At 56.2% G+C, this 26,596-nt stretch overlaps 4 protein-coding genes across 4 annotated transcripts; 2 read left to right on the top strand and 2 right to left on the bottom strand.

Moving 5' to 3' along the window:
* Positions 1–705: 705 nt before the first annotated feature.
* VOLCADRAFT_98524 (uncharacterized protein) lies at positions 706–13,586 on the top strand (the record flags this gene model as incomplete). The annotated part of the gene is made up of 17 exons (XM_002957418.1): positions 706–1,061; positions 1,129–1,201; positions 1,385–1,459; positions 2,491–2,999; positions 3,274–3,403; positions 3,754–3,898; positions 4,177–4,439; positions 4,592–5,386; positions 5,426–5,513; positions 5,907–6,006; positions 6,262–6,445; positions 6,728–6,793; positions 7,074–7,221; positions 7,673–7,804; positions 10,771–10,961; positions 11,296–12,981; positions 13,569–13,586. The coding sequence occupies 17 exons, from the start codon at positions 706–708 to the stop codon at positions 13,584–13,586; spliced, it is 4,959 nt and encodes a 1,652-aa protein (XP_002957464.1).
* A 332-nt stretch (positions 13,587–13,918) lies between these two features.
* Positions 13,919–16,327, bottom strand: lhcaG (light-harvesting protein of photosystem I). The gene is made up of 7 exons (XM_002957370.1): positions 16,082–16,327; positions 15,665–15,860; positions 15,199–15,301; positions 15,010–15,104; positions 14,837–14,876; positions 14,640–14,709; positions 13,919–14,516 (listed from the first exon to the last, which is right to left on the bottom strand). Exons 1-7 carry the CDS (start codon positions 16,279–16,281, stop codon positions 14,495–14,497), a joined length of 726 nt encoding a protein of 241 aa, XP_002957416.1. The 5' UTR covers positions 16,282–16,327; the 3' UTR covers positions 13,919–14,494.
* Positions 16,328–16,939: 612 nt separating this feature from the next.
* On the bottom strand, positions 16,940–23,485 carry VOLCADRAFT_107672 (uncharacterized protein; the record flags this gene model as incomplete). The annotated part of the gene is made up of 10 exons (XM_002957369.1): positions 16,940–17,025; positions 18,152–18,505; positions 18,971–19,071; positions 19,420–19,542; positions 19,734–19,987; positions 20,423–20,672; positions 21,182–21,385; positions 22,076–22,213; positions 22,938–23,068; positions 23,380–23,485. The coding sequence occupies 10 exons, from the start codon at positions 23,483–23,485 to the stop codon at positions 16,974–16,976; spliced, it is 1,713 nt and encodes a 570-aa protein (XP_002957415.1). The 3' UTR covers positions 16,940–16,973.
* Positions 23,486–23,891: 406 nt separating this feature from the next.
* Positions 23,892–25,898, top strand: VOLCADRAFT_121636 (uncharacterized protein). Its single transcript, XM_002957417.1, has 5 exons — positions 23,892–23,984; positions 24,051–24,222; positions 24,328–24,384; positions 24,883–24,983; positions 25,223–25,898. The coding sequence occupies exons 1-5, from the start codon at positions 23,922–23,924 to the stop codon at positions 25,316–25,318; spliced, it is 489 nt and encodes a 162-aa protein (XP_002957463.1). The 5' UTR covers positions 23,892–23,921; the 3' UTR covers positions 25,319–25,898.
* The last annotated feature ends 698 nt before the right edge of the window (positions 25,899–26,596 follow it).

Below are 26,596 nucleotides of genomic sequence, written 5' to 3'. Positions count from 1 at the left end.
AATAGCACTTCATGCAGCACGAGGAGACTTTTGCCTGGACTCTGGAGGCACTGACCCGGGGGCGGCCACGATTTGCCATGTGGATTTTCTGGACAATTGTTTAGGGAGAGAACTGACAGGGGATATTTATGTCATTGGCAATGGAACGTCAACGTGGGACGTGGGTGTGAGTCCTTTGAGCTTTGCGCCCGGTGAGAGCCTGGACACTATGCCACTCCTTTTAAAGGAATGCTGCTTGAAGTGTCCTGACACATTTCGGGCCATCCTTTGGCAGATGCAAGGTTGTCAGTGTCCTGCCTTCACATTTCATTGGAGCAGCCCTCTTTGAATGAAATGCAGCCTCATCCAAACAATTACTCAGCATTGCTCCATCCACCTTTTCTATTGTCTCACGCGAAAACTCCACTTTCTTCTTTGACGTTGCGTGACGTGGAGATTTCTCTGAGCTGCAAGCTTTTGCTTATGTGGCAAGAATATCTATGCGGCGTGCAGCTTCCTGGGAAAACTTTGGTGAGATTATCGCGTACAGCTGCAGATTTGCTTTCCTTAAAGCTGACCCGTGTTAATGACGTCTTGTTGGGTTCACTTTGGCAGATTCAAGACAACACTGTTTCTATTGTCTCTTGGATGGTAGAGGGCGTATCTCTGGAGCGTGTACTCTTAACGTGCGACCCGGGCGACACGACCTTTTCTCCTATCTGCTCTATGGCGGTGGTGAATGAAGTCTCCGATATCCTGGAGGCTTCCAGTCGACTGCAGACACCTTATCTCCCCCTTGTGCTGGTTGTCTACCAGGGGCTGTCCTTCACCGACTCGAGCTGGCCAGAGGAAGGCTTGCGTATCACAGCCAACGTAACGCTGAGCGCAACCCTCGGCAGCTATGTCACCATTAGTTTTGGCTTGAAGACCGTACTGTTCACGGTCGACAAGAATTTCTCCAGCACAGCATTTCTATCATTCCGTGGGTGCATCCTTGTAGACCTGCCGTTGAGCTATCTGCCCGTGCACCACCCCAGGCGCCCCTTCGGCGTGCTTTCAACGGCGTTATGGCCTGTGTACAGGTATGTGTCCTGGGCTGATGCACGTGCCTTCCTACGAAACTAACGGTGGAGGGTTACTTACGCGCAGGGAGGAGGTTGCTATGGGGCTGTACAGCTGTACGCTGATCCTGACACACGAGGAGTTCAAGTTCTGGTCCTTTGTGAGTAGCAACGGGCTGGAGGAAGGAGGAAGGGCCATTTCACGATTCCCATTTGGTTGGTGCATGAGGCAGAGGGCGAGAGGGTTTTGCTGGGGGGGCCATGAAAGCACGAGTGCATTTGTCCGGGGCACCGGTGCGACGATGGCCCCCGCTATTTATTGCTTTTGCCTTCGTGCGATGCAGTGGCTCTCGATCCTGGTTTCGCCAATTCCAAGCGTCAGGGCAATGGGAAACTGGACGTACGCAAGTAAAGTGACGGTGAGTGCTCGGGGCATGAGCTGCTGTGCCTGAGAGAGCGTTTATGGGATTTGTCGCCGGCACTTGGTGGTTTTGCAATTCCATCAGGGTCGCCGCTATGGGCAAAGCGTGCTTCTGTGTCAAAGAGTGCTGTAGACGAAAGACTGACTTTGTCCGTGCTTTATGTCTATACGACCGACCGGTGTCCGCTGTGGATACGGATACGGTGGTCTGGAACATATGAGGCGCGTAATGATTCACCCGCGTGGGTCCCATGAGTGCACCATATCAGTAATGCGGATTTGAATCCGGGCTGAGCAGCTAGCCAGACCAAGAACCGGGACGAGAAACCCAAAACGCGTTCGTTACAGTACAACTAATATGAACCAGGCACCGGGGACGTGGACATATGGTTGGGGAGAAGAGACGCCCAGCCTGCCTGCCAGAGCCCGCATGCTACTTCGTGCGGCCCTTCCGGGCTACCGTGCTCTTCCGCATTGGTAACCAGCAGGCAGCCGACGGCCTCGCTTGGGTTACTTTGGCCCCACGCCTAACCCAGCGAAACATCCCCCGTGCCTCTAAACAAAATCTAGCCTCTCACCAAGCCAGGAAACCAAAGTTCGAAAGGGTGGGCGGGTGGGAAAGAAAGACCGCCAAATCCACACCGCTGATCAATGGACAATAACAACGGCAGCTAGCAGCTGTTCTGGTAAAGAGAGCTCGTATCAACCAGCAGCCGAGTCCGAGATCACCCGGAAGATAATTAGACAAGACGAAACACCGCCGAGCAAACAGCAGTTCAAAATAACAACCAACTAACCGCACCGTACAACGCCGCTCTGACGCCCCTCTTCAAACCACATTTTCGGCTACGCCTAAAATAAGATTTTTACAGCAGCTACACAGGGTAGGGTGCCGTCCTGATACGGTAGGGTGCCGTCCTGATTTGCTTTTGCTCCTTACGTTTTTTGCAAATTTGCTTGATTTTGAAGTGCGTCCTTGCGTTTGCAACCCCCGTATCTTTGTGTGCACTGCACTCTCCCCTGATACAGCTTGGGACCTCTGGCGACGACTTCATTCAACTGGAGAATTACTTTGGGCGATACACGACACTTCACGACGTCCGGTACCAGGTTTCAAATGAGCTGTATGCAACACAGCAACGCAACAACATTCTCCAGATTACGAATGACGAGGCAGTGCCCCCGACGGTGGTCTTCCAGACGCGCAACAGCAGCGATCTCCTAAGCGCGCTGTCGAGCTCACCCAGCGCGACGGCTGCTCAGCACGGCCAGTACATTATCCTCACGGCAAACCTGACAATAATGAACGAGTCTCAGTGGCCTCCGGATGGTGCCCCCATACGTTATCCAACAACGATAACCACGTGGCCTTCGTCATGGGTCGCATTCGACTTGCGGCAGATGCGCAATGCGTTTAAGATTCTGGGGTCGACGTCTACCACCATCAAAAACGTGGTGTTGCTCAATCTTGCACCCGGACCGTCGGATAGCGAACTCGCCGGCCTGACCACAGGGCTCTGGGCATTCAACTTCAGTTGGTAAGTTGGCTTTTGCTTCCAACGGAGGAGGCGTTTACGATGTGACAAAATATGATTCTCGATATGCGTGTTGGCACCACCAGACACTACTAGTTCGCATGTCAAGAGACCTTACAGGGTGTTTGCGCTATAAAGCATGCGATGTGCGATTTCACCTATAACCTTTGATTGTGCCCTTTGATTGATGATTGATGTACCGCTGCTACCCAGCAATTAACCCGCAAAGTTGAAGGGGCGTGGTTGTGCCTTCCCTGTCGTCGGCGGTTACCCACAGGGGCAACGCTGACTACCAACGGCTCAACTTGGACAACGTGGTTATGGTGGTTCCACGAGAGGAAGTAAACTACTACATCACTACCGCTGTCGATCAGAAACAGACGGACACCTGGATTTCATCATTTGAGGTGCACTCGCGGATGCAGATACAGATTTTCAAAATAGCACCGTACTGGGGTTGATGTCGGTGCTCCTCTGGGTGCATGCAGTCCGCTTACGTATCGGTTTGTTGTTCGGTAGCCCAGCTACCTACCCAGCTACGGTAGCTGGGCTATCCTAATAGTCTTTCCTGTTGTTTCCTTGTTTCCTTACCACTCTGTCTTACCACTCTGTAGTAGTAGGCGGGTATTTCGGTATTGTATGTGTAGATCCGACCCTTCTGTACCCCCCCCCCGACCCTTCTGTAAACCCCCCGACCCTTCTGTAACCCCCCCCCGCTCATTCTGTAATCACTGACGGGGTTGCTCTACGCCCGCAGGTGCTTTCACAAGATACAGTCAACCGCTCGTGGGTGCAGTTCAGGTCGCTGGCGACAACGCGGTTCATCGCGCGGTACTTGAACATCACTGACACAATACCCTACGTGTTTGACAGCGACTCGCTCAACATTACCACCGTGTCAGGTCGGACCTTGCGTGAGGGAGGCTCCATGTGATATTTGGCATGTTAGATTTGAGTGTTAGAGGCGGAATAGGCAAGATAGGTGGGCATTGAGGTTTGTGGATATAGAATGCGATCAGTTGCGGGTTCGTATCGTTTACCAGGAGCACGTTAACTGGTTAAGTGAATGCCCATGGCTTAATATTAGTTCAGTGCTGCACCATGTCTGGCGTTATTGCACGTGGCTTCGCCAGGTGGTTGGAGCCTTGGGCCCTAAACGTTTTTTTTCCTGTTTCTGCAGGGCATGTGTGGAACTTCCGCGATGGTGGTTCGGCATCGGAGGACGGACGCAATGTGTTGCTGTTTGCACTTGTCGCAATTGCCCTCCCGACTGCCCTGGGCTCCGCGTTGTTGACGTACATCCTCCTGAGGCGTCGCCGCCTCACGCGGCTGTGCCAAAGCGAGGGCCCGCCACAGGGAAGTAAGTTAAAGGACGGCGGCGGTGACGGCGAGGACTGCGCGGGCGTGGAGGAGCACGAGGAGCACAAGGCAGCCCGGCAAGATGTAAGTTGCACACTATGGAAATGTTATGTTACTCAATGAAGTTCGCCTAATTTCCAGGCGTGAAGACTTGCAAGAGGCTCGCCTGTATTCATATTCCGCTTCTGGTGTGTGTCTGTCTGTATGTGTGTGTGCGTCCATATCCCCTTGTGCAGGAGCTGCCGGCCTGCTGCTTTCCTTTTCCCTTATCACTTCCGCTCCGGAAGTCGAAATTTGTCAATCCTCTCTACCACGACGGGGGCAGAGCTCCCCCGGATATCATCCTCACGGGTGTCCTGGGGCCGGCGGCGTTGGCGCGGTCCCTGGCGCCCGTCCCGCCAGAGACGACAATCCTGGACTCAAGTACGTCAATCAGCACCGTTGCGGAGTTAGCTTTGGAGTTGGAAGGCGTGCCAGCAGCTCAGGGCGAGACACTCGCAGAACAGACCGTGACAGGGGACGCGTTTACAGGGCGGCGATCAGGGAACAGCCCTGGAGACAACCCGCCTCTGTGCGTCTTGAGCGCCGCACCTGCGGAATTGCGCCAAGGAAGGGAGGCGTCAGAAAGCTTGGCGGACGCTGCAGCAGATAGCGGCATATCGTCGCTATCTGAAACCTGCACGGCCGGGTTTGGGCCGCGGCTCGAACACGGGGGACCTAGTAGAAGTAGCGCCACGCGGCTAACGCCTGGAGGCGTCAATACTGTGATGCAGTCTGCGGCCGCCGGGTGCGCGACCGGGGGCACGGCGCTTCTAGTCCATGGGGCCGGAACCAGGCCACCACCACCTGAAATCTCGTGCGAGCGGCGTGACAGCCCAGCTGTTGCTGCCGCAACTGCGGAGTTGGCCATCATGCCATCGACATCCAGAGGGCAAAATGCAGACGCTGGTATTAGCGAGATTGTACGTGCTGGCGCGCATTGCCTGGCACCAAATGCCCACCCGGGAGGCTGTGGGGAAGCGGGTTTACAGGTGGGACCTCGACATCCTCGCTTTATGGACCTGCAACAGCTCGACCGCTTGCGGAGGGAGATTGGCGATCGCCACCTTGAAGTTCAACACAGTCTTGGGTGGGGGGGCTGCGGAGTTGTGTACAAGGGTAAGGCCTTGGCTGTGCGGCCGAAGGGTTGGGGGGGAAGGACAGATGCTGGGTCTTGAGCTGACGGCGCAAATGCAGTTTGCATGATTACTGGTTTAACCAAGTCCGGCAGGCTGGCTCTCTATCTCTTATCTCTCTTGAGTGCATACAACACGGGGTGCTAAAATTGGTGCGCCGTCAGATTATTGCGCCTGCTGCCAAAACAATGACGCAGAGGACCATATAATAGTAGGAATGTACTTTTAATCCCGTCGGCCTGGTGGCATTGTGTGCTTAAAAGCAAACCTTCTCAGCAACCCTAATTGTGCGCTGCTGATTCCCCCTTCCCCCCTGGCAGCAGCTTCACTCGTTCGTGGTTCGTCTTTCCCCCCCTTCCCCCCGCGTGCATAACAGGTGTATGGAAGGGCCTGCAGGTGGCGGTGAAGACGATACTGCTCCAAGGAGACAGCAAGCAAAGCCATCAGTTCCTGACGGAGGCTGAAATTTCTGCCAGGTAGGCATAGTTGGGGAGACAACAGCAAGCTGTGAGGGGCATACCATTCTGACCTCCGTGATACTTGCCTAGTAGCTGGCGGGGCCCATTTCTGCGTATTCACCTCGCATTCTCGCTTTGCCGTTTAGTTTGGCTTCTCTCTCGTTGTTATCTTGCTCTCGTTGTTATGTTGGAGTGTCTTATGGACCTCCTAGAGCTTGTTCGCTGCTGCCGTGCATTGAAGCGGGTTCGCCATGCGCTCTGCTGCATCCGCAGTCTCCAGCACGCAAACATCGTCACAACGTACTTGTACGAGCTGCGGCCGTTGGGCGAGGTGGATTCTTCCGCAGGGGCCGTGGAGATTCGGACCCGCTCTGCGTCGTCGGATGAAGCCCCTGGACAGGACACTGAACGAATGAGCTGCTGGAAGCTGTACATAGTCCAAGAGTATTGCGAGTTGGTGAGTGGATGGGCGTGGATTGTAGCTGGTTAAAGGCTGTATGGCTGCAATCAAATACTCGACGTTCCCATGGAGATGTATGCAGTGGAAGCCACGTTCGTAAGATTGTTGTAGCTTCAAATGCTTGCCGCAGCTTTGGCCGTGGCACGTCAGCCGGCGACAGGATGTTTGGTTGGCCGCGTCCTTAGGGATTGAGCTCGTATTGTTGCCGATACGCGTGTTCGACCGTACCCACCCCTTCATGTGCCGCTGGGTGTGCAACCATCGCCACCAATGCCGCAGGGAACACTGAAGGCGGCAATTGACCAGGGCTACTTCAAAGGTTCGGGAAACGGCCTTCCAAACCTGGTAAGCGGGGTGTTTGCTGTGTGTACGGACGAACTTCTGCCAACTTGGAAGTCAGCGCGCAGCGTAAGGTCATTAGCTCCCATGAGACGTCTTTCTTTGTACATATCTTTGTACATGGCACATGGGCTGCAGCAATGCGTGCAGACTGAGGTTCCGCCCTTCCTCACCTCACCTCACCTGACCGACCACCAGGTGATTCATCCCCAGGCACAGCCCTTAGGCCTTATGGCATACTCCCCCATCGTTGCTTACCATGTTCCTTCCTGGGTCGCTCCCACAGGCGTTTCTCCTTACCATGGCACTGGACATTTCGCTTGGCCTCGCGCACGTGCACTCTAAAAATGTGGTGCATGGCGACGTTACGGTCAGCAACGTCCTGTTGCAGGCCTTTCCGGGCAGACCCCAAGGCTGCATTGCCAAGGTCGCTGGTAAGTCCGCATCCAATGTGCCTTTCCGTTAGGATAATCCATGCATGATGGGGGCCATAGTGCCCATCGAGTTTTCCTTTGGCGGGTGGGCGTCACGTGCAGTGCAGTGCGTTCCGTTGCGGTGCGGTGCGCCATGTGTGGGACCAGTCAGCCTCTTCCTCCTCACAGTCAGGCAGGGAGGAAGGCGGCGTGGTTTTGTTTCTTCGCGCACTGTTAAGGGTTACATCTTAGAACAGTTCTGTGTCCTGATTCGAAGAGGGTAAACGTTGTAGCTCACTCAATCGCACGCCCGTCGCTGAAAACGAGTTCGCCACACCTCCACGGCCCATATGCACTCTTGGGGGTTAGTTGCACTGTACTTGTAAGCTTCAGGGTAAGCCTTCACCGCCTGGCCCCCCGTTGCTGCCATGTGGTGGCGTCGCCTCTGCGTCCGTTGCCCTGCCGTTCCCAGACTTCGGCTTGAGTGTCAAGTTCGAGGCGGGGCAGTCGCAGGGCTACCACCTGTATGGGGGGACGCCACACTACATGGCGCCGGAGCGCGTCCGCGGATTCCTGTACAAACAGTCAGACATTTACTCGCTGGGTGTGTGCCTGTGGGAACTGTATTGCGGCACGCCACCGTGGCGCCGCAACGCTGCCGGCGCACACCATCGCGGCTATGGAGGCGTCACCTCGTCCAGCAGTGTAGACAGCGAGGGGCACCATCGGCATCACCACCATCGCCACCATTCCTTCGGCGATTCCGCTGCGCTTCAGGGAGCCGAGTCGGAGTCATTCCGTTTTCCGCGCGGCTGCCCGTCTGAATATTCTGCGCTGGTGCACTCGTGCCTGTCGGGGGATCCGCAGGCGCGGCCAACGGCTGCGGCGGTTGCGAGTGCACTGCAGCGGTTACACCGTCGATACTGCTGAGATATGCGGATTGGGTACGGGGGCCGGGCCGGAGAAAGGAACGGGGTCGCGGATCTGACCCTTTCCTAGTCTGGATGCCGTTTGCACTGCCTTGGCTTGCCCGCATTCTTTTCCGTTGGGTGGTCTTGTAGACGGGTATGAAAGCTCATTGAAGCGTTTCATTACTCCTGTAAGCTTAGAACTTGTGAGGACTTCTCGTGTCGATTGGACATGGAGTTCGACGCGGTGGAAAAACTCGTTTCGCTGTTGCTGTGAGAAACAGCTTAAATGACTGCATGTTGCATTTGAGTGTTGTGTTGACAGGCTGCTTGCTAGTGACTTGCTAGCGACTGCAAGCTAGCCTTCGCGGAAGCATCTGACCTGGTAGTCCGGGGACGGGCTGGGGGACGGGTCCACGGCCCCTGGAACCATTCCATGCGAGATTGCGGAATGGCCGACCCGCACGGAGCTTCCTGACACTGCTGGCTCAACCGGTCGGCTGTTGGCAGCAGCCGTGAACAGTTGGCAGCCAAGGCGCAGGGCACGCGTAGTAATTAAATGTGCTTATGCAAGCGGCCGCGTGTTGCCACCGCCTTTCAAGCTGGTCGTGGACCGGTTGCTGGTGCTGGGCTGTGGCGCCTCGTGCGCGTCTGCTTGGCTGGGTTAGTGGTACGCGTTGGCACGCAGCGGACCGCGCTTAGTGATACTAGCGCAAATGTCACTCAGGGGGCATTGGAGCATAACGTGGTGTTACAACACATTTGGCTGCGGCGCGATGCCACCGTCACGGACGGTGCCGGTCAACCCTGAGCTGGTCGGTAGCTGCTGCTCTAAAAGTATCACAAGCAGCACTTGCCACTTTCTGGACTCAATACAAGGTATATCAAAGCTCACGACCATTCGGCTGGCTTAGGTAGGTGTTGTAGGCCCTTCTCGCCGTAACGGATTCGTTTCCTTGCAACTGCGTGTGTTGTTTGTGTCCACGTGTGCAAGAACCAGCTATGCAGAGCTGGCACATCGTGTTTTGGCCGCGACGCCACAGGTACTAGGAACTGATGTACTCGCTTATCGGAACTGTCGTAACTAGGTCTTATATTTTCAGTGGAGGTGGATATTGCGCTGGGTGGAGCCCCAGAAGCTCCGAGAGGGATTCGCCTACATGAGCGGTGCGTGGGATGAACTGTGAGCCGACTCTTTGTTTCAGCTGATATGTACGAAGATAGCGTATCGAGCACATTGTCTCAGGCACGTGCACTGACGGGCTCGGACGCAACAACCATGCGTAACTCGCGCTCTTGTCTGCGGCCATGCACAGCGCAGGCAGGATTTCACTGGCGACCGTGGACAATTTGTGATGCGGTGTGGCGCTGTGATTTTTTGACATAATGGTTTATACTCGAATGTGCAGTGATGGGCGTTTCATTTGGTCTGTTCCCGTTTTGAGTAATGCTGTGTGGTGAATAGACGGGGGGTAAGGAGGGAATACACGGCAGGAACCAGGCACTGGGGGGATGGGCTTGTACTGAGGAGCTTAGTATGGGGGAAAATAGGCTCAGGATTTGCTCCATGTAGCTGTACTTGCCACATTTTAAGTTGATGTTTGTTTAATCGCTACATTAACTGGTGGTGATTTCTGAATGGGCGCGTGGTGCATCGAGGTTAATGCTTTTCCGGGATTGCGACGCTGTGCATTACCTTCGGGGGCCCTTCGGGCTTACCTTACAGGGAAGGTATCGAATATTGCGAATTTGCCGTTGCCCAGCTCGTGTTTTGCAGGGAAGTAAAATAGGCCCTTCCTGTGTGCTACATAATTTAAGGTAAATGTGTCCCGACACATGGGGTTTGGTGACTGAGCGTTCCGCAGCAGCAGGAGGTCACACCACACGTGACGACCCGCACATGCAATTCGGAAGACCTCTAATTGTAAATAGGAGTATCCATCTATGGCAGGATCGCCATGTTTGACCTTCTGGCAAATATTGTTGCTCAAGGCAGATAGGGGGATGAAGGCAGGTGCAATGAAGGGATCACTGGGTTGTAAGGATTCCACATGTTAAACCTGTAGTATTCAGGTTGCTTTGTTATTGCCGTGCAAAGGAACCATATTGGAAGTATGGAATGGCTTTCGGCAGGGCAAGTTACAACCTGACCACCTAAACGCATGCATCCAATAATTTCGCCCAGTTCCTTTTGCTCTGAGTTAAAGAAAGTAAAGTGACCTTTTTATTAATCCTAGGTTTGTATACAAATAAACCGATAGGTACGCGACGTATAACTACGACAAGCAAGCGTCAACGGTTAGCTTCGACCACCTTGAACACACCGCATACCCTGCGCAGGCGGAAAAAAACAATGTTAACATAAAAATCATGGGCCACGAACCAATTTCTGAAGCCATCGAAAGTCTTGCCTTGACTGTTCACGCCGACCCAAAACAAAGCGGACCAGAAGAAGAGCCCGATTCTCAGCTGCAGCCTCAAGCACAAGCGGTTGCATCACAGGTCCCAAATGTGCTACCCACGGAAGTCATCAGGCACCATCTCATCCCGGCACTCTCGCTCAGCGCTCTCCGGGCCTTCCGGCGAGTCTCCAAGGCAACCCACGACAATGTGGCCGTCCTATCCATTAAGCGCGCCCCTGGCACGCATCCTCTGCCCCCAGATCTTGGCCACCGTTTCCCAAATTTGGCACGTCTCGACCTCTCTGGTGACTCACAGCTGGTTGGGGGACTAACGTTGTTTCGCGCGCTGCAGTCCGCCAGCCAGCTCACCAGCATCAGCTTCGCGACCTGCACCTCCCTGCCTGCGTCCTTCGTCACCAGGCAGCTCATCGAGGCGTGCCCTCGGCTTCAGGTGGGATATTTAGGTGTGCAGGCCGCTGCAGTGGGAAGACCGATGAAATTTGGAAAGTACACGTCGTGGTCATGGCCATCCGCAGAACCTTGCTGGAACGGCATACACTTAAAAACACACACGACAGCACTTGTCTTTCTTCCCGCCTTATCTGTGACGCGAATGCATTTAATGCCTAGTGGTGCATTGCTGTTGGCTCGAGGCCGCCGAGCCTGCTGCCAGTATGCTGCACCGAACCCGCCTGCTGTAACAGCGCCTATTATGGGATTGCGCATATGTTGCTCCTGTGTTGTGCTGCCTCTGTCCGGCCGGGTCACCAACATCGCTCCCCCAGCACCTGGCCCTGAGCTGCTGCTGCTCTGGCGGAGCCGACACGGAGGCCGCCACGATGTCCGCACTTGCAGCAGCGCCGCTCGCCGCCACGCTAACCTCCCTAGACCTCCATTGCGGCAACGCCTTCCAACCAGAGCTGCGCCACCTAGAGGGCCTCGGCAGTGGGCTAATGTCGCTGCGAATATATGGCAGCCGTACACTGAGCGACGAGGCGCTGGCAGTGTTGCCGCACCACATGCCTGCGCTGGCGGAGGTGGTGCTAGCGGAGCAGCATTCGCGGCGGGGAAGGCATGTCCGCGGAGAGGGTCTTGCTGCGCTGCGCGGCCTGACGGCGCTTCGGGCTCTATCGCTGGCTTGCCCAGAGCCCGACGCCCGAAGCATGGCGACTGCGCTGGCAACGCTGACGCAGCTCACAGAGCTGGACATATCCCGGTGCGAGCCGCAGTTGCTAGAGGCCCTGTCACCGCTTAGCATACTCGTGTGCAACAGCGGTGATGGCGGTGGAATGCTACAGCGGCTTTCGTTGCCGACCGCCTATACGGAACGGCAGCTTGAGCGGGGCCTCCCGGTTGTGTTCGGCAGTGGCGCCGCCATCGCCAGCGGCGGTGATGAGGATGGGGCGGCAATGATGGCCGTCCAGCTACAGGCCCTGCACCTACATGCCTCAGCGGCGCTACCGGTGGCGATGGTGGAGGCCATGTCGCGCCTGGGGAACCTGCGGCAGCTCAGTCTCTCACACTGTGGACCAGCGGGTTCCGGGGCAACGGTGCAGGCGGCAGCGGCAGCGCTAACCAAGCTGACGTCATTTCGCCTGGTCCAGGAATACGGCAGTAGCGGTGATGGCGAATCCAGCACTGCTGCCGGTGGCGTTGCGGGACCTGCAGGTGGTAGGGGTGCACTGCATGACGTCGACCCACATGTCGGGGGGAATACCACCCTGCAGCTTCACGGCCAGCCCGACGTCGTCACTTGGTACGATGGCTTGCTGACGTGGAGCGCTTTGATGCGGCTTGAACTCACTGACCTGGACGGCTTGGACGACGCCCACCTTTTCAGCATTGGCTGCTCGCTGAGTGTGTTGTCGTGTTGTCGCTTCAGCCGCAACACCCGCATTACGGGCGTGGGGTTTGCTTCTTGGCCTGCTGGCTGCCGCCGCCTCAAGGCCCTCACGTTGTACGACTGCGCGCGCGTCGGTGATGCCGCTTTGGAGCACGTGTCAGCAATGCCGCTGCTGACGCTGACACTGGCGTACTTGCCGGAGGTCGGCGCCGATGGCGTGCGGCACCTGGCAGAGGGATGTAAGTCGCTCCGGAGCCTGATCTTGGAGCGCATGGCCCGCGCACCTGGTGCAGCACTCGCGGCTCTGTGGCGGCTTCCTCGGCTGGAAGCCCTGTGTCTGCGCATGTGCAATGTTAACAACCTCACACTCGAGATGGCACTTCCACCTCCCCGGCACTTAGCAGAGGACTCGCCAGCTGCTGCTGGTGCTGTTGGTGCTGTTGGTGCTGATCTTACAGCTGTCGGCGGTGAGTCTGTCAGCAGCACTGCAATGACCGGGGCCTCTTCGGCTCCGGCGGCGAGCGGCCGCGAAGATGCAGCAGGTCACGGGACGCAGCTGGGGCAGCAGCTGCAGTCGGTGTGGGCAGCAGCGCAGCATCTGACATGGCTGGAGCTACAGGGCTCGCTGGTAAGCACCTCGGGGCTGTGGGCCTTACGCCACGCACCCGGTCTGACGCACCTGAACCTCAGCTATTGTCTTAGTGTGGGCGATGCAATCGCAGACGTACTGCTACATGGCGGTGGCGGGGGCAGCGCTTCAACGGTTGCGGGGTCAGGAGCGAGCAGGGGCACGGTGTTGTTACTCCCCTCGCTGGTACATATTGACCTGCGAGGTTGCAATGTGTCCGAACCAGTTCTTGACCGGCTGCGCTGCTCCGGTTTGGCTGTTAATATTGGCTCCGAGATATGGAGGTAAACTGATTACTATGGCAGTAGACTAACGACTGTAACGCGACTACCTGTCTGTAGTGGTATTCCAGTCTGGACATATTCACATGATATACCGAGCAGTCGCAGTGGCAGCAGCTTGATAAACCAGATTCTTTCCACTTAACATCATGGAATATCTGCGAATGGAAACTGCAAAGTTCCCATTCCGAGCATCACAAGGTGCGCTGCAGCAGATTGCAGCGGATAGACCTAGTAGATAGACCTAGTAGGCTCGCCAGAGGAACCATGTGGCGACGGCCCTTAATCTTCCCTTCGCAGATGCAGGCTGCCAGCAGGATGTAGCAGGATGTAGATTAGGGGGGCCCCAAAAGGACAAAGTGTGTATTAGGTTTAAATGCACGGTCACGAGGAGGTATCACCCCGTCGTCATCATTTTCAGGCATGCCCAATTGCATAAACGTTAATAAAAATCGTTTGCCATTGTCAGAGGGTCAAGTGATTACGTGAAGACAGGTGTGGCCGGTGTTTGCCTCGACGGACGTTCATCAGTGTGTTTGGGATGTGGTGGTCCTGGATGCCCTGCCATTTCTCGGAGCCTCTACAGCCTATTTCCCTCTTGACGGAATACTACTGATATGACGCATCTCTTCGGAGTTCGCCGTAATTGTTGGTCAAAACGAGCATTTTTGCATTAACATTCTTAGTCCTCGCGATTTGATGGCCCTACCTAAGGTTTCTTCATAGCGGTCTGAGGCTCGCTATAATCCCTACTGATAGACCAGATTCTTCACTTGATATTATTGCTGTATGCTCGAGATACGTTCACAATACAACATAGTTGGGTTACACAGCCACAGTCGCTTAACCGGCACCTTCGCGCATTCTTCCACAATTGCCCGGTCACGAACACTCGGTCATGATCTTCTCTGCAAAGACAGCTTAGATATACAACCCTTGTTGCTATACCAAAACCCCTTCAACCCCGTACAAAACTGCCATCAAGAGACAGAACTTAGATTGCTCGCTGTTGAAGCGCCATCTTTGAAGCTCCATCAAGCCGGAACAAACTAACTTTTAAAACCGTTGTTGCTCTGGCAGGATGAACGCCCTCCCGCAGCTCCAAGACTAGCAAGGCGCAGACTTCGTGCAACTCCGAAGACTACCCCAGCACAGCCATGCGCCGATACGGATGGAAATCCGTTCCACCGTCTCGACCAGCATCGAGCACGCCATGGCGACTCCAAATTAGCTTAGGCAATCGGAATCGAAACGCTGCAGTGTAACAATACCAGAAGGGCATAAATTTAGTCAAACTGCAACAGCGTGAAGCGAAGAAGCCGGTAGTCGAAACGAAAAGTTCCCACTGGCTGATAGCAGTGCACCTCCGTTCCTCACCCGTTGGTGGCGAAGTTCACGTGGTTGGGGTCAGCCAGGTGGTCAGCAAGGTTGTCGAGCGGGCCCTTGCCTGTCGTGCGGGGCGAGAAATGGAAAAGATTACAAACCAACCCTCAGTATTAATCATCCGTAGCATCGAAAAGCAGGAAGAGCCATGTGGCAACAGCCTCCCAAGCCCCCATCCGTTAATTACTCACCGGTAGCGGCGTACTGAGCAGCGAAGCCCAGGCAAGCAATCTGCATGGAGCAAACAAGGAGGCCGCAAACTGTCGTCATTAAACATCGCTTACGACGTCAAACACCGCAGATGACCCGGAAGACTGTCAGGAAGATGAAATTACTCTTATCCGAACTTCAATCTGGAGCTTACCATTGCCAGGCGGCCGTTCTTGATCTCCTTCTGCTTGTACTCCTTGTACTTGTCGGCATCACCGCGGGACAGGCCCATGGGATCGAAGAAGCGACCTAGAGAGAAAGGGCCCCAGTATCGCCAACGCTCAAGCTGGGCAATACTTCTACATCGATCACAAGCTTAGGAATAGGCAATTAACAGACTTACCGCCAGGGTAACCGTTCTCAAGGCCCTTGAACTCATCAGTAAAGCCCAGGAAAGAGCCGTCGCCCTGGCTGCCAGGGTTCTTGAAGTCGTACCACCGCTTGGTCTGATCAAGTGAGAACGAGCAATGGTAAATCAAGTCAGTGCGTGCTGCAATCCTTAAATACCATGTTAATTGGCGGGCATGGCGTAATGTCATGTAGTCTGCCGGAGTTTCTTTCGCAACTCAAGCATGCAAGCAAAGTGAATCATGCTACAGCGAAATCCCTGATCTGCTCCCGCACCAGCAGTAGACATTCACAACCAGAACACTACAACACATATGTAGATACGAGTATGAACCATTGTGGCTGGGGTGCATGAAAGCTGAGAAACAAGTCAAAATCAGAGATTCTCAGCGGTTATGCTTCCTTAGGAAGAACGTAAGAGAGCATTCAGCAGTCATGCATCGCCAGCGCCATAAGCTTACCTCGGCCCAGCCCATCAGGTACAGCTGGGTGATCAGAAGCGTGGGGAAATCAATGTTGTTCTTCTCCACGACCACCTTGCCGGCATCGTACCACTCTGGGAAGCCCAGGCCAACCTTGGCACCAATGCTGGTCAGGATGATGCCAGCCGCGCCAAGCATGGCAAAGCGGCCGTGCACCAGCTCAGCCTGCACATACCTGCATGTATTTGGACAGGAAAGCGCGCCGAGAGGGCCCACAAAGGTTTACAGAATACATTCTGTGCTCAGAATCCGGCCAAGTATGTCGGGTCGCAGGCTCACACAAATGCACTTGCGCTTTTAAACGCTTTGATCATAATAATAGATCACTAACAATAAAGGAATCTGCTACTTTCCACTTTACTTTCTAGTCACCATCACTTGCGGGCTGGTGCTCACCACTTCAGGGTCTGCGGCTCCTGGCCCAGGAAGAGAGGGTCGAAGCCGTAGTCACCAGCCAGGGAGCCATCCAGATGGGCCGGAGGTGGGTTTCCTGGGAACCAGACCGGGCGAGTCGCAGCCTTCACGCGCACCGAGCGGGGCGTCTGGCGAGCCACGCCGAAGGCGGCACGGCGCTGCACAATCATGGAAGCGGCCATGGTGGTGACTGTAGTGATATACAAGGCGTCAAGCGACGACTATGAGCTTGAGCACAACCATAAAGTCTCAGCGCTCCCTTTGTTATGCGAGAGATCTCTACTTCCGTACATCGGGTGCGATCCAAGAACAAGAACGGTCAGCAACGACCATGGCTGTAGAATAAAATGAAATAAGCCAAGTTCTTGCCTTTCTTTTTATGCTTGCGAACTTTTCACATGTAAATAACTGACCTTGAGGAGGTGGATATCTCTATAACAATAGCTTTCAAGTAATTGATAGAAGGTGAATTTCAAACTCATGAGGATACAAATAAGGATGCTTAGAACTCCTGTAGTGACTAGTTTTGGCCACGCATATCGCACATGGCATTGCAGCAAGTAGAACCTTCGGACTTCTATCGCACGTTCATATTAACGCATAACCCATTGATGGAGTGCATGGGGAAATGTTTGCTTCTAAAGTTGCTGCTTTCCCCCCCCCCCCCTTCGTGCTTCGCTGGTACCCTCCCGTGCGCACTGAGGGAAGCACGTTTCCTCCAGCCTGAGTTACTGTTGCATGCTAAGAGCATGACGGGAGAGGACACTTGGCAGAGTCAGGTTTGCAGCTGGCCCGCACATCCGTAGACGACAAGAATTTTCAGTGGCATTGCGATGCGCGCCTATACAGTTCCTTACACTGAATGCATCACAACCTAAACGACGAACACAACGGCAGGCAATCTGACGCACCTGTTCTCGGACAGACTGCGGACAGCAGAGCCAAAGCGGGAAGCTATGTTGCTGACCCGCGTCGATTGCAACTCCCTAAATCGCACTGCAATCTTGACAGGTGGCTCCCTATCGTAGCCAAGCTACACACAACAACACCCCAAAACGAAACCGGCCAGGTGTAGGCATACAGCTCGACAAATATGTAGAAAAGCCCAAACCAAACGCCTGTGCAAATAGCGTCCCTTTCTATTCAAAGACATCGTACTGCCAGTAAATGATCATGAAACTGACTTAAAAACATACGGTTGGGCATGTGCTGACGGTCACTCCAGACAGCAACCCTAAAAGAATTCACTTAGAGCAGGCATCCATCCAACACATCATCCATCCAACACATCATCCGTGCAAAAAAATCAACCAGCAGACGCGAAGAGGGAACGATGCGCTGCCCACTCCCCATGACAACGGACGCGCATTCAGTTTTGCAGATGCTCTGCCGGTAGGTTAGTAAGTCCCTCACCCCCCTGCCCCAAACGCCTCGCAGGCAGGCTGATGTGCACGTACTAGGGCGGCTGACAAACAACCAAATAACAAAACAAGCACGGTACGCGTCTGCCTCACAGCTCACTTTTGTTGTTAACACGAATCTCCACACATGAGTACCAAAAAAACATCCTCCGCTGGAGGTGGGGGCCAGAGCTCCCTCAGCTTCTCCCCATATGAATTCATTTGTTCCTTTCTCTCCTTCCCTTCCTGTCTGTCTCTCACACCTCCCCCCCGGCTACTCAGTTCATAAAAACCTCTCCTTAAAAACCCTACTATCACTAGTCCCTCCTCCCCTACCCACAATCCACAATCCTGCTCATCTCATGCACAATCCCATACGACGCAGCGAATCCCTGCAACACCTGCACATCGTGCCAAAAAAACTTGCCATTCTTCCTCTTCCCTTCCGACGCTCCACCCGGCCTCCCCCCTCACCCCCATTCCCTCGTCCCCATCCTCACCTCAAACGTTTCCCCCCCTTCTCCCGCCCCTTCCCCCCTACCACAATGACCACTCTGACCACTCAGGTATTCACAACCTCATCTAAATGAGCATCCTACCCTCTTACACAATGTGGCTGTACAGTACGACAACAAACCCAGGACTCCTTTACCTCCCGGAACCCCTACCCCCCGCCAGCGCCGCCGCCGCTTCCAACCCCATCCGCAGCCAACTGGCAGCCACATTGATGCGCTGCTCATTAGTGGGTTGGCGGTACAGGTACGCGCCGCGTCGCAGCAACGCTGCCAGAGGGCCCTCCAAGGTCACACCGCCACCCGGGCTGGCGGCGGCAGCCGAGGCGGAAACCCCGCCGCGACCGTCGCCTAGCCGCACCCCGGCGGCGCCCAGCAGCGGCCCTAGCGGCGAGGAGCGTACGGCATCCGCCAGCGGCGATGGCAGCTCCAGCGGGAGCGCCACGGCGGCATTGATCTGCCCCAGCGACATCATGCTCCCCAGGTGCTGGTACCTGCAATCCAGGTGATCGGTGATCCATGGACAACAAATATTGACGGCATCCCTGTGACGTCGCCATAATAGCTTTTTACAATAACCCTTTTTTGGGGGACTTTTTCAAGTGCTCCTAGGGTTGTAGTACGTGTACGGCCTAGAAGCCATCAGCTGGAAAGCTGTTCATGTCGCTCTCGGTTCATGTCGCTCTCGGCACAGAGCGATGGTGCGCGGCATTGCGCGGCATGGGACCTATGTGAGAGACATGCCGCTGCCAGTGTCGGCGTCCGCGCCAGACGACGCGGTCGGCGCGGAGGGAGACGATGTGCACGAAGCAAACCCCAAGCTGCCGGCGTCGGAGGGGAATTGGGCCTCGAGACGGTGGCACCACACGAACCCCCTCCCCGTCCCCGTCCCCGTCCCCATCCGGCCCATGCTGAGCCCCCGCCCCGTTGCCCACCTCCCACACCCGCCCCGCTCTCACCTGAATGGCAGCAGGGGCCGGCCGTTGATCGCGGCCCAAATGTTCCAAGCGGCATAGTCCGCCTGTTGGAAGGCCACCTGGGCTGTGGCGGGCAGGACCTCCTGTAACGGGGGAAAGACGAACCACACACGATTGAAGCTGCTGCCAGGGCAAGAGAGTAACAAACGTAGAACTGACCGAAAGGCGTCTGTAACGGGGGAAGGAGGGACGACGATGACTGTTCGAGGGCCTACGTCCTTTTCAACTAAAAGAAGATTGAGCCCCCGCCGCACGGGTGTCGCAGATCGAGGAGGCTGAGTGACAGCGAAGGGAGATGGAGCTCCCCCCCAAGGGTTCGGAGCGAAGGAGTTCGGGCGACGTCTTTGAAGAGGCAAACTGGAGGGAACTGGCTGATGGATCGACAGGAACTAGGAATGATGGCCAGCAGGAGGGTTTCTGTTGCGGCTTACCGTTGTGGATTGTGCGGAGGGGGAGGCGGAGGCCGATGACGGTGGGTCAGTTGCGGCCGCGGCCACGGCCACATCTCCCAGGGCGAACATCGTGTCGCTGCCGCGAATTCGCAGGGAAGGCTCCTGGGGAAGGCAGCGAACCAGGGGAGAACCCAGGAGAGGTGCAGGGAAAAAGGCGGGAAAATAAAGGGGGGGCCTGACATTGGTGTGGCGATATCCCCCCAGTGGTGGTAGTAATATAAGGAGTCGTTTTTTTCCGCACGCAATTTCTTCTAAGCATGGGGGTAGCTTGGTCCACCACGCCCCCGCCTCACCGTCTCAATCGCTCCCCGAGCATTGGTGGGAAAGGGGAAGCCCTGCCTCGCCTCCCTCGTTGCCGGACTACTGCCGGCCGTCCAAATCACCACATCTGCAGCCAGACGCTGCTGCTGCTGCTCAGGGGCTGTAGCAACAGCAGCCGCAGCGGAAGTGGCAGTTGCGGGGCTGTAGCTCACCGTGCATGCGGTGGGAAGGGCGGTTACGGAGGCCCCGTTGTCGTCTGGGGGTCCAAGGGCCTCCACACGCACACCTGGTTCAGGTGAAAAAGGGACACGGGTCACCCTCATGCGGTGTATGGGTGTGCTTCGGTTGGGGGGGTGGAGCTTTAACGGGGGGGGGAGAGTGAGGTGGGGAAGCATGTGGCTATGGGTGTGTATGGGTGGAGGACACACATGGCATAAGGAACAAACGACCAACTGCCCAACTGCGCAAGTACCAACCGGCTGCCGGAGTCTGGGTGGGGAGAGCGGGAGCGGAAGTCGAACCACGAACGAGTGAAGCCGAACGCGTGAAGGGGAGGAGGGGGAAAGCCACAGAGCCCTAAACGGGTAGTAGCATGGGCGCCACCCGTCCGCCACCTGCCATTACCCTCACATCCCCCCACCCCTCCACACCCCAATACACTCCCCCCACCGCTCCCTCCCCCATTGCCCCCTGTCCCATAACTCCGCACTCATTCACTCACCGGTCACAACCTGCACCCCCAAATCCTGCAGCGCCTTGTTGGCGGCTGCTCGCTGCCCCTCCGGACTCCCCTCCAGGATGTCCGACCCGGGGGTCAGAAGCTGCACAGAGACGGCGCCCCCGCCGCCCCTACGGCCCCGCAGCCGCTCCCCCACCACCGCCGCCAGCTCGACACCCGCGTAGCCGCCGCCCACGATCACCACAGATCCGCCCGCGCCTGAGTCGGACAGGAGGTCCAGGGTGCCCTTCACCTGGTGGAAACACAGTGTGGATGCAGGTGTGTGTGTATTTCTTTGTTTGTGTGTATATATATGTATATATATAATATGTGCGTGTATGTGTGTTGCGACAGGGGGGGCACCACATTGGAAAACCTTAGGACTACGCGACTACCCCTCTCACCTCCGAATGCGGGAGGGCCGAGGAGGCGAGGGCGGGGGGAATAGGCCCCCAGGTACCAGGGGACGCGGGCGAACCCCCCCGATCCATTGCGAGGCCCAACTGGCTTAGGGGGCACTGCGGCCACACCCCGCTGCTACCTGTGTGTGTGTGTGTGCTTGTGTGTGCTTGTGTTTTGATGCAACTTTCAGTTAAACACGCGTCTATAATCATCCGCCGGCTGAATCCCCCGTACATTGCGTATGTTCCTTTCTGCCCGCCAGAGGTTCCAGAGATCTCCCCAAAGGTGGGGGACAAGGAAGAGACCCCCTAGGAACCCCACTAGCCCTATCCCGACAGCTCCACCCGCTCCGAAACCTACCCGTACGGCATCCTCGTACGTGTTGAACGGCACGGCCCACTCCCTGACCCCCGGCACCCCCCGGCTGTCGGGCTGGGAGCCCAGGGCCACCAGCAGGTAGTCGTACGGCAGGGAGGTGCCGTCGGACAGGGCCACGTAACCCGCCCCGTCGTGAACCACCTCCGTCGCCCCCGCCTCCGCCGGGTGCACCCCAGTAACTTGCGCCTGCGGATCCCGAAGACGTGTTTTTCCCCCCGGGAGTGATGGAGTGATGGAATGGCGGTATGGGGAATGGGGTTGAGTTTGGGGCGTGTGTGTGCGTGTGTGTGTATCAGTGGTGGGGGTCAGGAACCTCGGATGGCCCGTATCCAGGGAGGGATAGGGAGGGCGGGAAGACGAACCACAAACGAGTGAAGCTGCTGCCAGGGCAAGAGTGTAGGGTGTAAGAGTGTAGATAGGGAGGGCGGGAAGAAGGAGGGATGGGTGGGGTGGGGGCAATCATACGACACAGGAAGCGCTGGGCCCCAACTGCTGGCGTCCTTGGGCTAGCCAGGTGTGGTGGGAGGTGGGAGATGGGGTCGGGGTGAGGGAGAGGGGATAAAATCATCAGCGGGCGGCCAAAAGATGGCCGGAAGACCGCCGCATGACAGGAACCTCGCTCGGGAGGCAAAAGAATCACGTCGTTAAAAAGAACATTATTGCGTTCGAGAAGGAGGCTAGGGTTTCCCATGTCGTGTACGTCCACGCCTGCCAGCATCCATATCGTACACGGGCGAGGGCGGGGCTTTCACCAACCCCTCCCCTCAACACCTTCTGGTACACCCTTTCCTTGTGGCAGCAGCTTCACTCGTTCGTGGTTTTCATCTTTCCCCCCTTTTCAAAGGCCCATGCACATCACCATTCGGTGCTACCTACCTGCACGAAACGCACGGGGTACGGCGCCAGCAGCTGTGGCAGGGACGGCGCAACCTCTTCAGGTGTTGCCGTACCGTTGATGAGCTCGTACAGCAAGGGTTTAAACACAAAGCGGTCCGACTGATCGACCAAGGTGACCTGCGTGCGGGTATTTCCCCCCGGGGCGCCGCGCACAGGGCACAGGACCACAGGGGCGAGGGGGAAAAGAGGGGGAGGGGGGAAAAGGGGGGAAGGGGGGGAAAGGGGTAAGACAAACCACTGACGATGGACGGGGGGCACGCAGGTGAGGTCGCTACAAGAGGACAAGAGGACAAGGCCGCACTGAAGGGAAATATGAGTGGTTTGCATTTCTTCTTTCTTTAACGCGCCTGCCTCCTCCCTCCCGCCACCGCTATGTGGGTGGTGCCGAGGAAAGGTTTTCAAGGGAGGTAGACCTCGGGGTGTCACACAGCAGCCGCAGACAGGGGACGAGCCAGGTGTGTGCGACCCAGATCGAGATCATCCCGCCCGCGACCTCATCGTCGCCCTTCCTAAACCATCAGCTCAGCTCACTCCGGTAGCCCCCTGCCCCCGCCCCCCTGTCGCGAGGAAGGACTTTAAAAACTCCAATATGCAAAAGTGACCATAAAGCGCCACATCACATCACATCACAACACCGATGGAGGGTGGAGCTCTTCCGCGCATCTAATTGCAGAGCTTCAAACCCCATCAACTCTCGTCCCCATCTTCAAACCCCTCCAATTGTGTTCCCCGGTCAATTATCGTCCGCTATTGTGTTCCATGGCAAGTCACCTCACCCCGGGCTCTGGCGGGCCCCCCCACCTTCCCCCTCACCCCGCCTGCCCCAGGCCAGACCCCCCACCTGCGGCTTCTTGCCCCGCGGCCACATTAGTTGGTCCAATCGGAATGCCGCGTACAGCCCTCCGAAACCACCTCCGAGCACTACCACGCGGGGATTTGTACCGGTGCGGCCTGACGCGGCCGCGGAGGCTCCTGCGGGGTTCCGGGACAGCGGCAGCGGTGATGGAGAGAGACCCCCTCAGGCGGCCGGTATTGGGGGCTGTAGCATCAAGTCATGCTTTGGAAAGGCCAGGAGTAACCCCATGGCCGTGAGCGGGGCCTTGCATAGGGAACATACAGGCCTTTGCTGCCGGTCTTGGGCCAGAAACGCTGACCCATACGGTGCCCTCAGCACACATTGGATTACTCTTGAACTTGCGGAACCCTACCCCAGACACGGCCTGTAACGTGATGACCTACTCAAAGATGGTAACACGAGCTAATGAACGGTGATAGACGCTCACCGGGGGCCTGCGCTTGTGTCGCCATCGCGCGTGCGACCACCCTCCCGGATGACCGTGCTCCAGCAGAGGGACCTGCGCTTGAACAGCCACCTGAGATCATCGACATGTTGTATTCAACAACTTGCGACTACCACTCGGCCGGGTTGAAGCTGGACCGCGGTCAAGCGTTTGGAACCACTCACCTAGAAGGCGAACGATACCCATCCTGTGCAAATAAATAGCCTGTCGTAAACCAGCTACGTTCATACGTAAATTAGGACTGGAAGAATACTCAGCGGTAGGTGATTGGACCCTTCGGCAGGTTACAACCGAAGAGCGAAGCATTTACAGCAGGTGCGCTAGATGTTACACCCTGAGAAGTTCACACGACATCTGCTTTCTTTCATAAGCTGGACGCATAGGCTTATTGACGCATGAAATCAGGACGGTCGTTGCTCGTCACAACTGCAATGTGGCTATGGAAGCGAGCATTATCGTTACGTTTAGCTGGACGTCTACATTACGGTGAATAGCTGTTTTCAGTCCACACACCCCTTATCACCATGGCTTCGCTTCATCCGTTCAAGTTTCGGTCGGCGACGAACCACACACACCACCGCACGCGTGTAGGTAACCACAAGCTATTTTCAGTTCATCATGAACATCACTTACATCAAACCTCTTTATTACAGGCAATTACCGGTGTCGCGTGCAGCAAGCCCCGCACGTCAGACATCGCCACACACGGGCCGCACGTACATGCTACCGCAGCGCCGCTCATACTAGCCGCAATTTCAACACTCCTAACTGCGGCACCAGCATTTGCTGCCGGAGCGCCGGAGCTTTTCACCAATAAATGTGCAGGTACGTGACGCCACGTAGCCAGTGGATGCTCGGCGATTCACTCTGCCGTCCACCATACCATCGACGCCATGCCTAATCCAGCATCCCAATCCCCGGTGTCTGCAGGCTGTCACATGAATGGCGCCAACGTCCTAGCCGTGGGCGCGACTCTCTTCCCCGATGGTACGGGCCCGTTACCCACCCGACCCGACCAGTCCCCACCCGACCCATACGTGTCATATTGCTTCAGGCCGCTACGTACATACATATGGCCGCAATGTACTCTGAGAGCTGTCCCTCTATAACTCTGCTTCTGACATGCTAAATTCCGTCCAGAAATCCCCACCCACCGATCTGGCGCACGCAATACACGACATCCACATATCGAACTCTTCCTCCCCCCACATTCCGCGTCGTTTATTACAAATACATTATCGCCCCTCCGCTTGGTTCGCAGCTTCTTCACATTGCACAACCCCTTCGTGTTTCTGCCGCTGGTCAAAACCCCACTGTAACCTGACATTTTGTACGCCGCCAATCTTGACGCCAAGTGCGTAATGCGCGCGTGGCAAGCGGCTTAAGGGCTTTCTTTACCCCTTTCAAGCTACCTCACTGGGCGGTGCCCGCTCGATTACAGCTTAGACCCCGCCCAACCTCCTTTTGCCATCTTGCCCAATGAAGACCTTCGGAGGAACGGCGTCGATAGCTCCGAGGCGCTCTACAAGATCATTTACAGCGGCAAGGGCAAGATGCCCGGCTTCGGCAAGGAGTGCGCACCCAAGGTGCGAAGGGCAACAAGGGTGATGGGACAGCAAGGGGGCTGTCGGGTCGGGACCTCGACAGACTGAGGTCGGGAGTCCAACTGCCCCTAAGGTAAGGGCCAACCAGCTGCCTGGCGTTGACAGATGGGTGGCCCGCGTGGGGGACCCCGGGGCGGCCCGGTAGATCAGCCCCCGCTGGCGTCTAAACGATGCTCTGATCTGCGATTTGCTTTGGTGTGCTTTGTTGCGCTGTACTGTAGGGCGCCTGCACTTTTGGGCCGCGGCTTTCGGATGAGGAGGTAGCTGCTCTTGCGACATACGTGCAGGAGCGGGCTGCGGAGGGTTGGAAATCGTGAGGTGGCGCCAGCGGATGGCTGTTAAGGAAGGGGGTTTGGGTGGGAAAGGAAGCGCGCGCGTCATTTGGGGCATGAGGAGAGCTTTGGGCGATGTGTTGGGCTCCTTTGTGATGGGAGAGTGGGTTGAACGTCCATCTGATCGCGTGTATTACGAGCGATTATTTCAGGTCCATAGACAGTTCCTGTCGTGAGCGCGTGAGCATTGCTGCGTGGCGGGCATGATGCCCTCCCATGGGGGACATGCGGGGCACTGATCCCCGTGGATACTGGAAACGGCCAGAGTAGTAAGGAGCTAAACAGTAGCGGCATATCGTGGATTCTGCGAGTCGAACGGAGAAACAAAAGGGGATCTTGAAGGTCGGGCTTCATGGCGTTGAGGGCCTCATGTCCTCTTGGGCCTTACAAGGGAGACCAGTCGATGGACTACTCCCTGGGTCTTCTACATGTGAAGAGATGTCCGTCTTGAGTGAGGAGTGAGGTCACATAGCGCCACAAGCCTGTGAACTGGGCTATTGCAAGATATGTGCAAGTTCTTCTTCTTCTTCTTGCCAATACGTTAATAAGAACCGTACTTCATGTTTCATACGCATGCAGACCCGCGGGCCCAAGTCTTGCCAATCAGGATTTCAGTTTATATGTTCCTCTTCATATTTCTGTAAGCATGCTTCGTTAGGTGAACCTCATAAGTGGGCACAGGCTATCTACATCGGTGTTACGACTCAAGGAAGTCTAGCGCAGGAAATGGATCGAAGAGCTCCGTACAACTTCTTCGTCAGTGGTGTAGAGGAAACGCGGACTGGCTCGATCGTAGGTAGGCTCCCCACGCCTCCTCGCGAACTTGTACTGATAGCCACAAGCCTGGCGTAAAAATGTGCCGGTACAAGCACTGGATGGGGATGCCGAAACACAGAGCCGGTTATGTTCCCGCTCATCGTACGCTTCCTTTATGCGTTTCCGCTTGGGAGCTTGGCCATTATTTATAGGCCGTAAAAATTATAGGCCGGCTGGTCGGCGAAGGGATGAGCGCACTTGTAGGGTCTGTAGCAATGGAGTAGAGGACGAGTTTTACGTGCTTATGGAGTGTACGGCGTACAATGATGTCCGCCGTGGTTTCGCTTCGTTCAGAGTTAATGTGTGTGACAGCTTACCCCTATGCTCCTTGTTATGAGTGTTGATTACGTGCGCGGGTTGGCAGGATTAGTCCACAACACCCCTTGGTCCCTTAATTTTCTCTTTTTCCTAGGTTTCGCGGTCCATGAGCCCCCTGGCTCGTCTGGG

This window comes from Volvox carteri, assembly GCF_000143455.1.
Source record: "Volvox carteri f. nagariensis unplaced genomic scaffold VOLCAscaffold_73, whole genome shotgun sequence".
Lineage (NCBI taxonomy): Eukaryota > Viridiplantae > Chlorophyta > Chlorophyceae > Chlamydomonadales > Volvocaceae > Volvox > Volvox carteri.
The sequence above is the reverse complement of the archived record's forward strand: the minus strand, read 5'-3'. Positions and strand labels throughout refer to the sequence as shown.

Excerpts from the sequence above, each read along its gene's own strand:
- lhcaG (XM_002957370.1), bottom strand. The coding sequence starts at position 16,281 with ATGGCCGCTTCCATGATTGTGCAGCGCCGTGCCGCCTTCGGCGTGGCT. Across the intron at positions 15,861-16,081 it reads GAGCCGCAGACCCTGAAGTG|GTATGTGCAGGCTGAGCTGG; the intron begins GTGAGCACCAGC and ends AAATACATGCAG. Across the intron at positions 14,710-14,836 it reads TGCTCAGTACGCCGCTACCG|GCAAGGGCCCGCTCGACAAC; the intron begins GTGAGTAATTAA and ends CCCGCACGACAG.
- VOLCADRAFT_121636 (XM_002957417.1), top strand. The coding sequence starts at position 23,922 with ATGGCTTCGCTTCATCCGTTCAAGTTTCGGTCGGCGACGAACCACACA. Across the intron at positions 23,985-24,050 it reads ACACACACCACCGCACGCGT|GCAATTACCGGTGTCGCGTG; the intron begins GTAGGTAACCAC and ends TCTTTATTACAG. Across the intron at positions 24,223-24,327 it reads TTTCACCAATAAATGTGCAG|GCTGTCACATGAATGGCGCC; the intron begins GTACGTGACGCC and ends CGGTGTCTGCAG.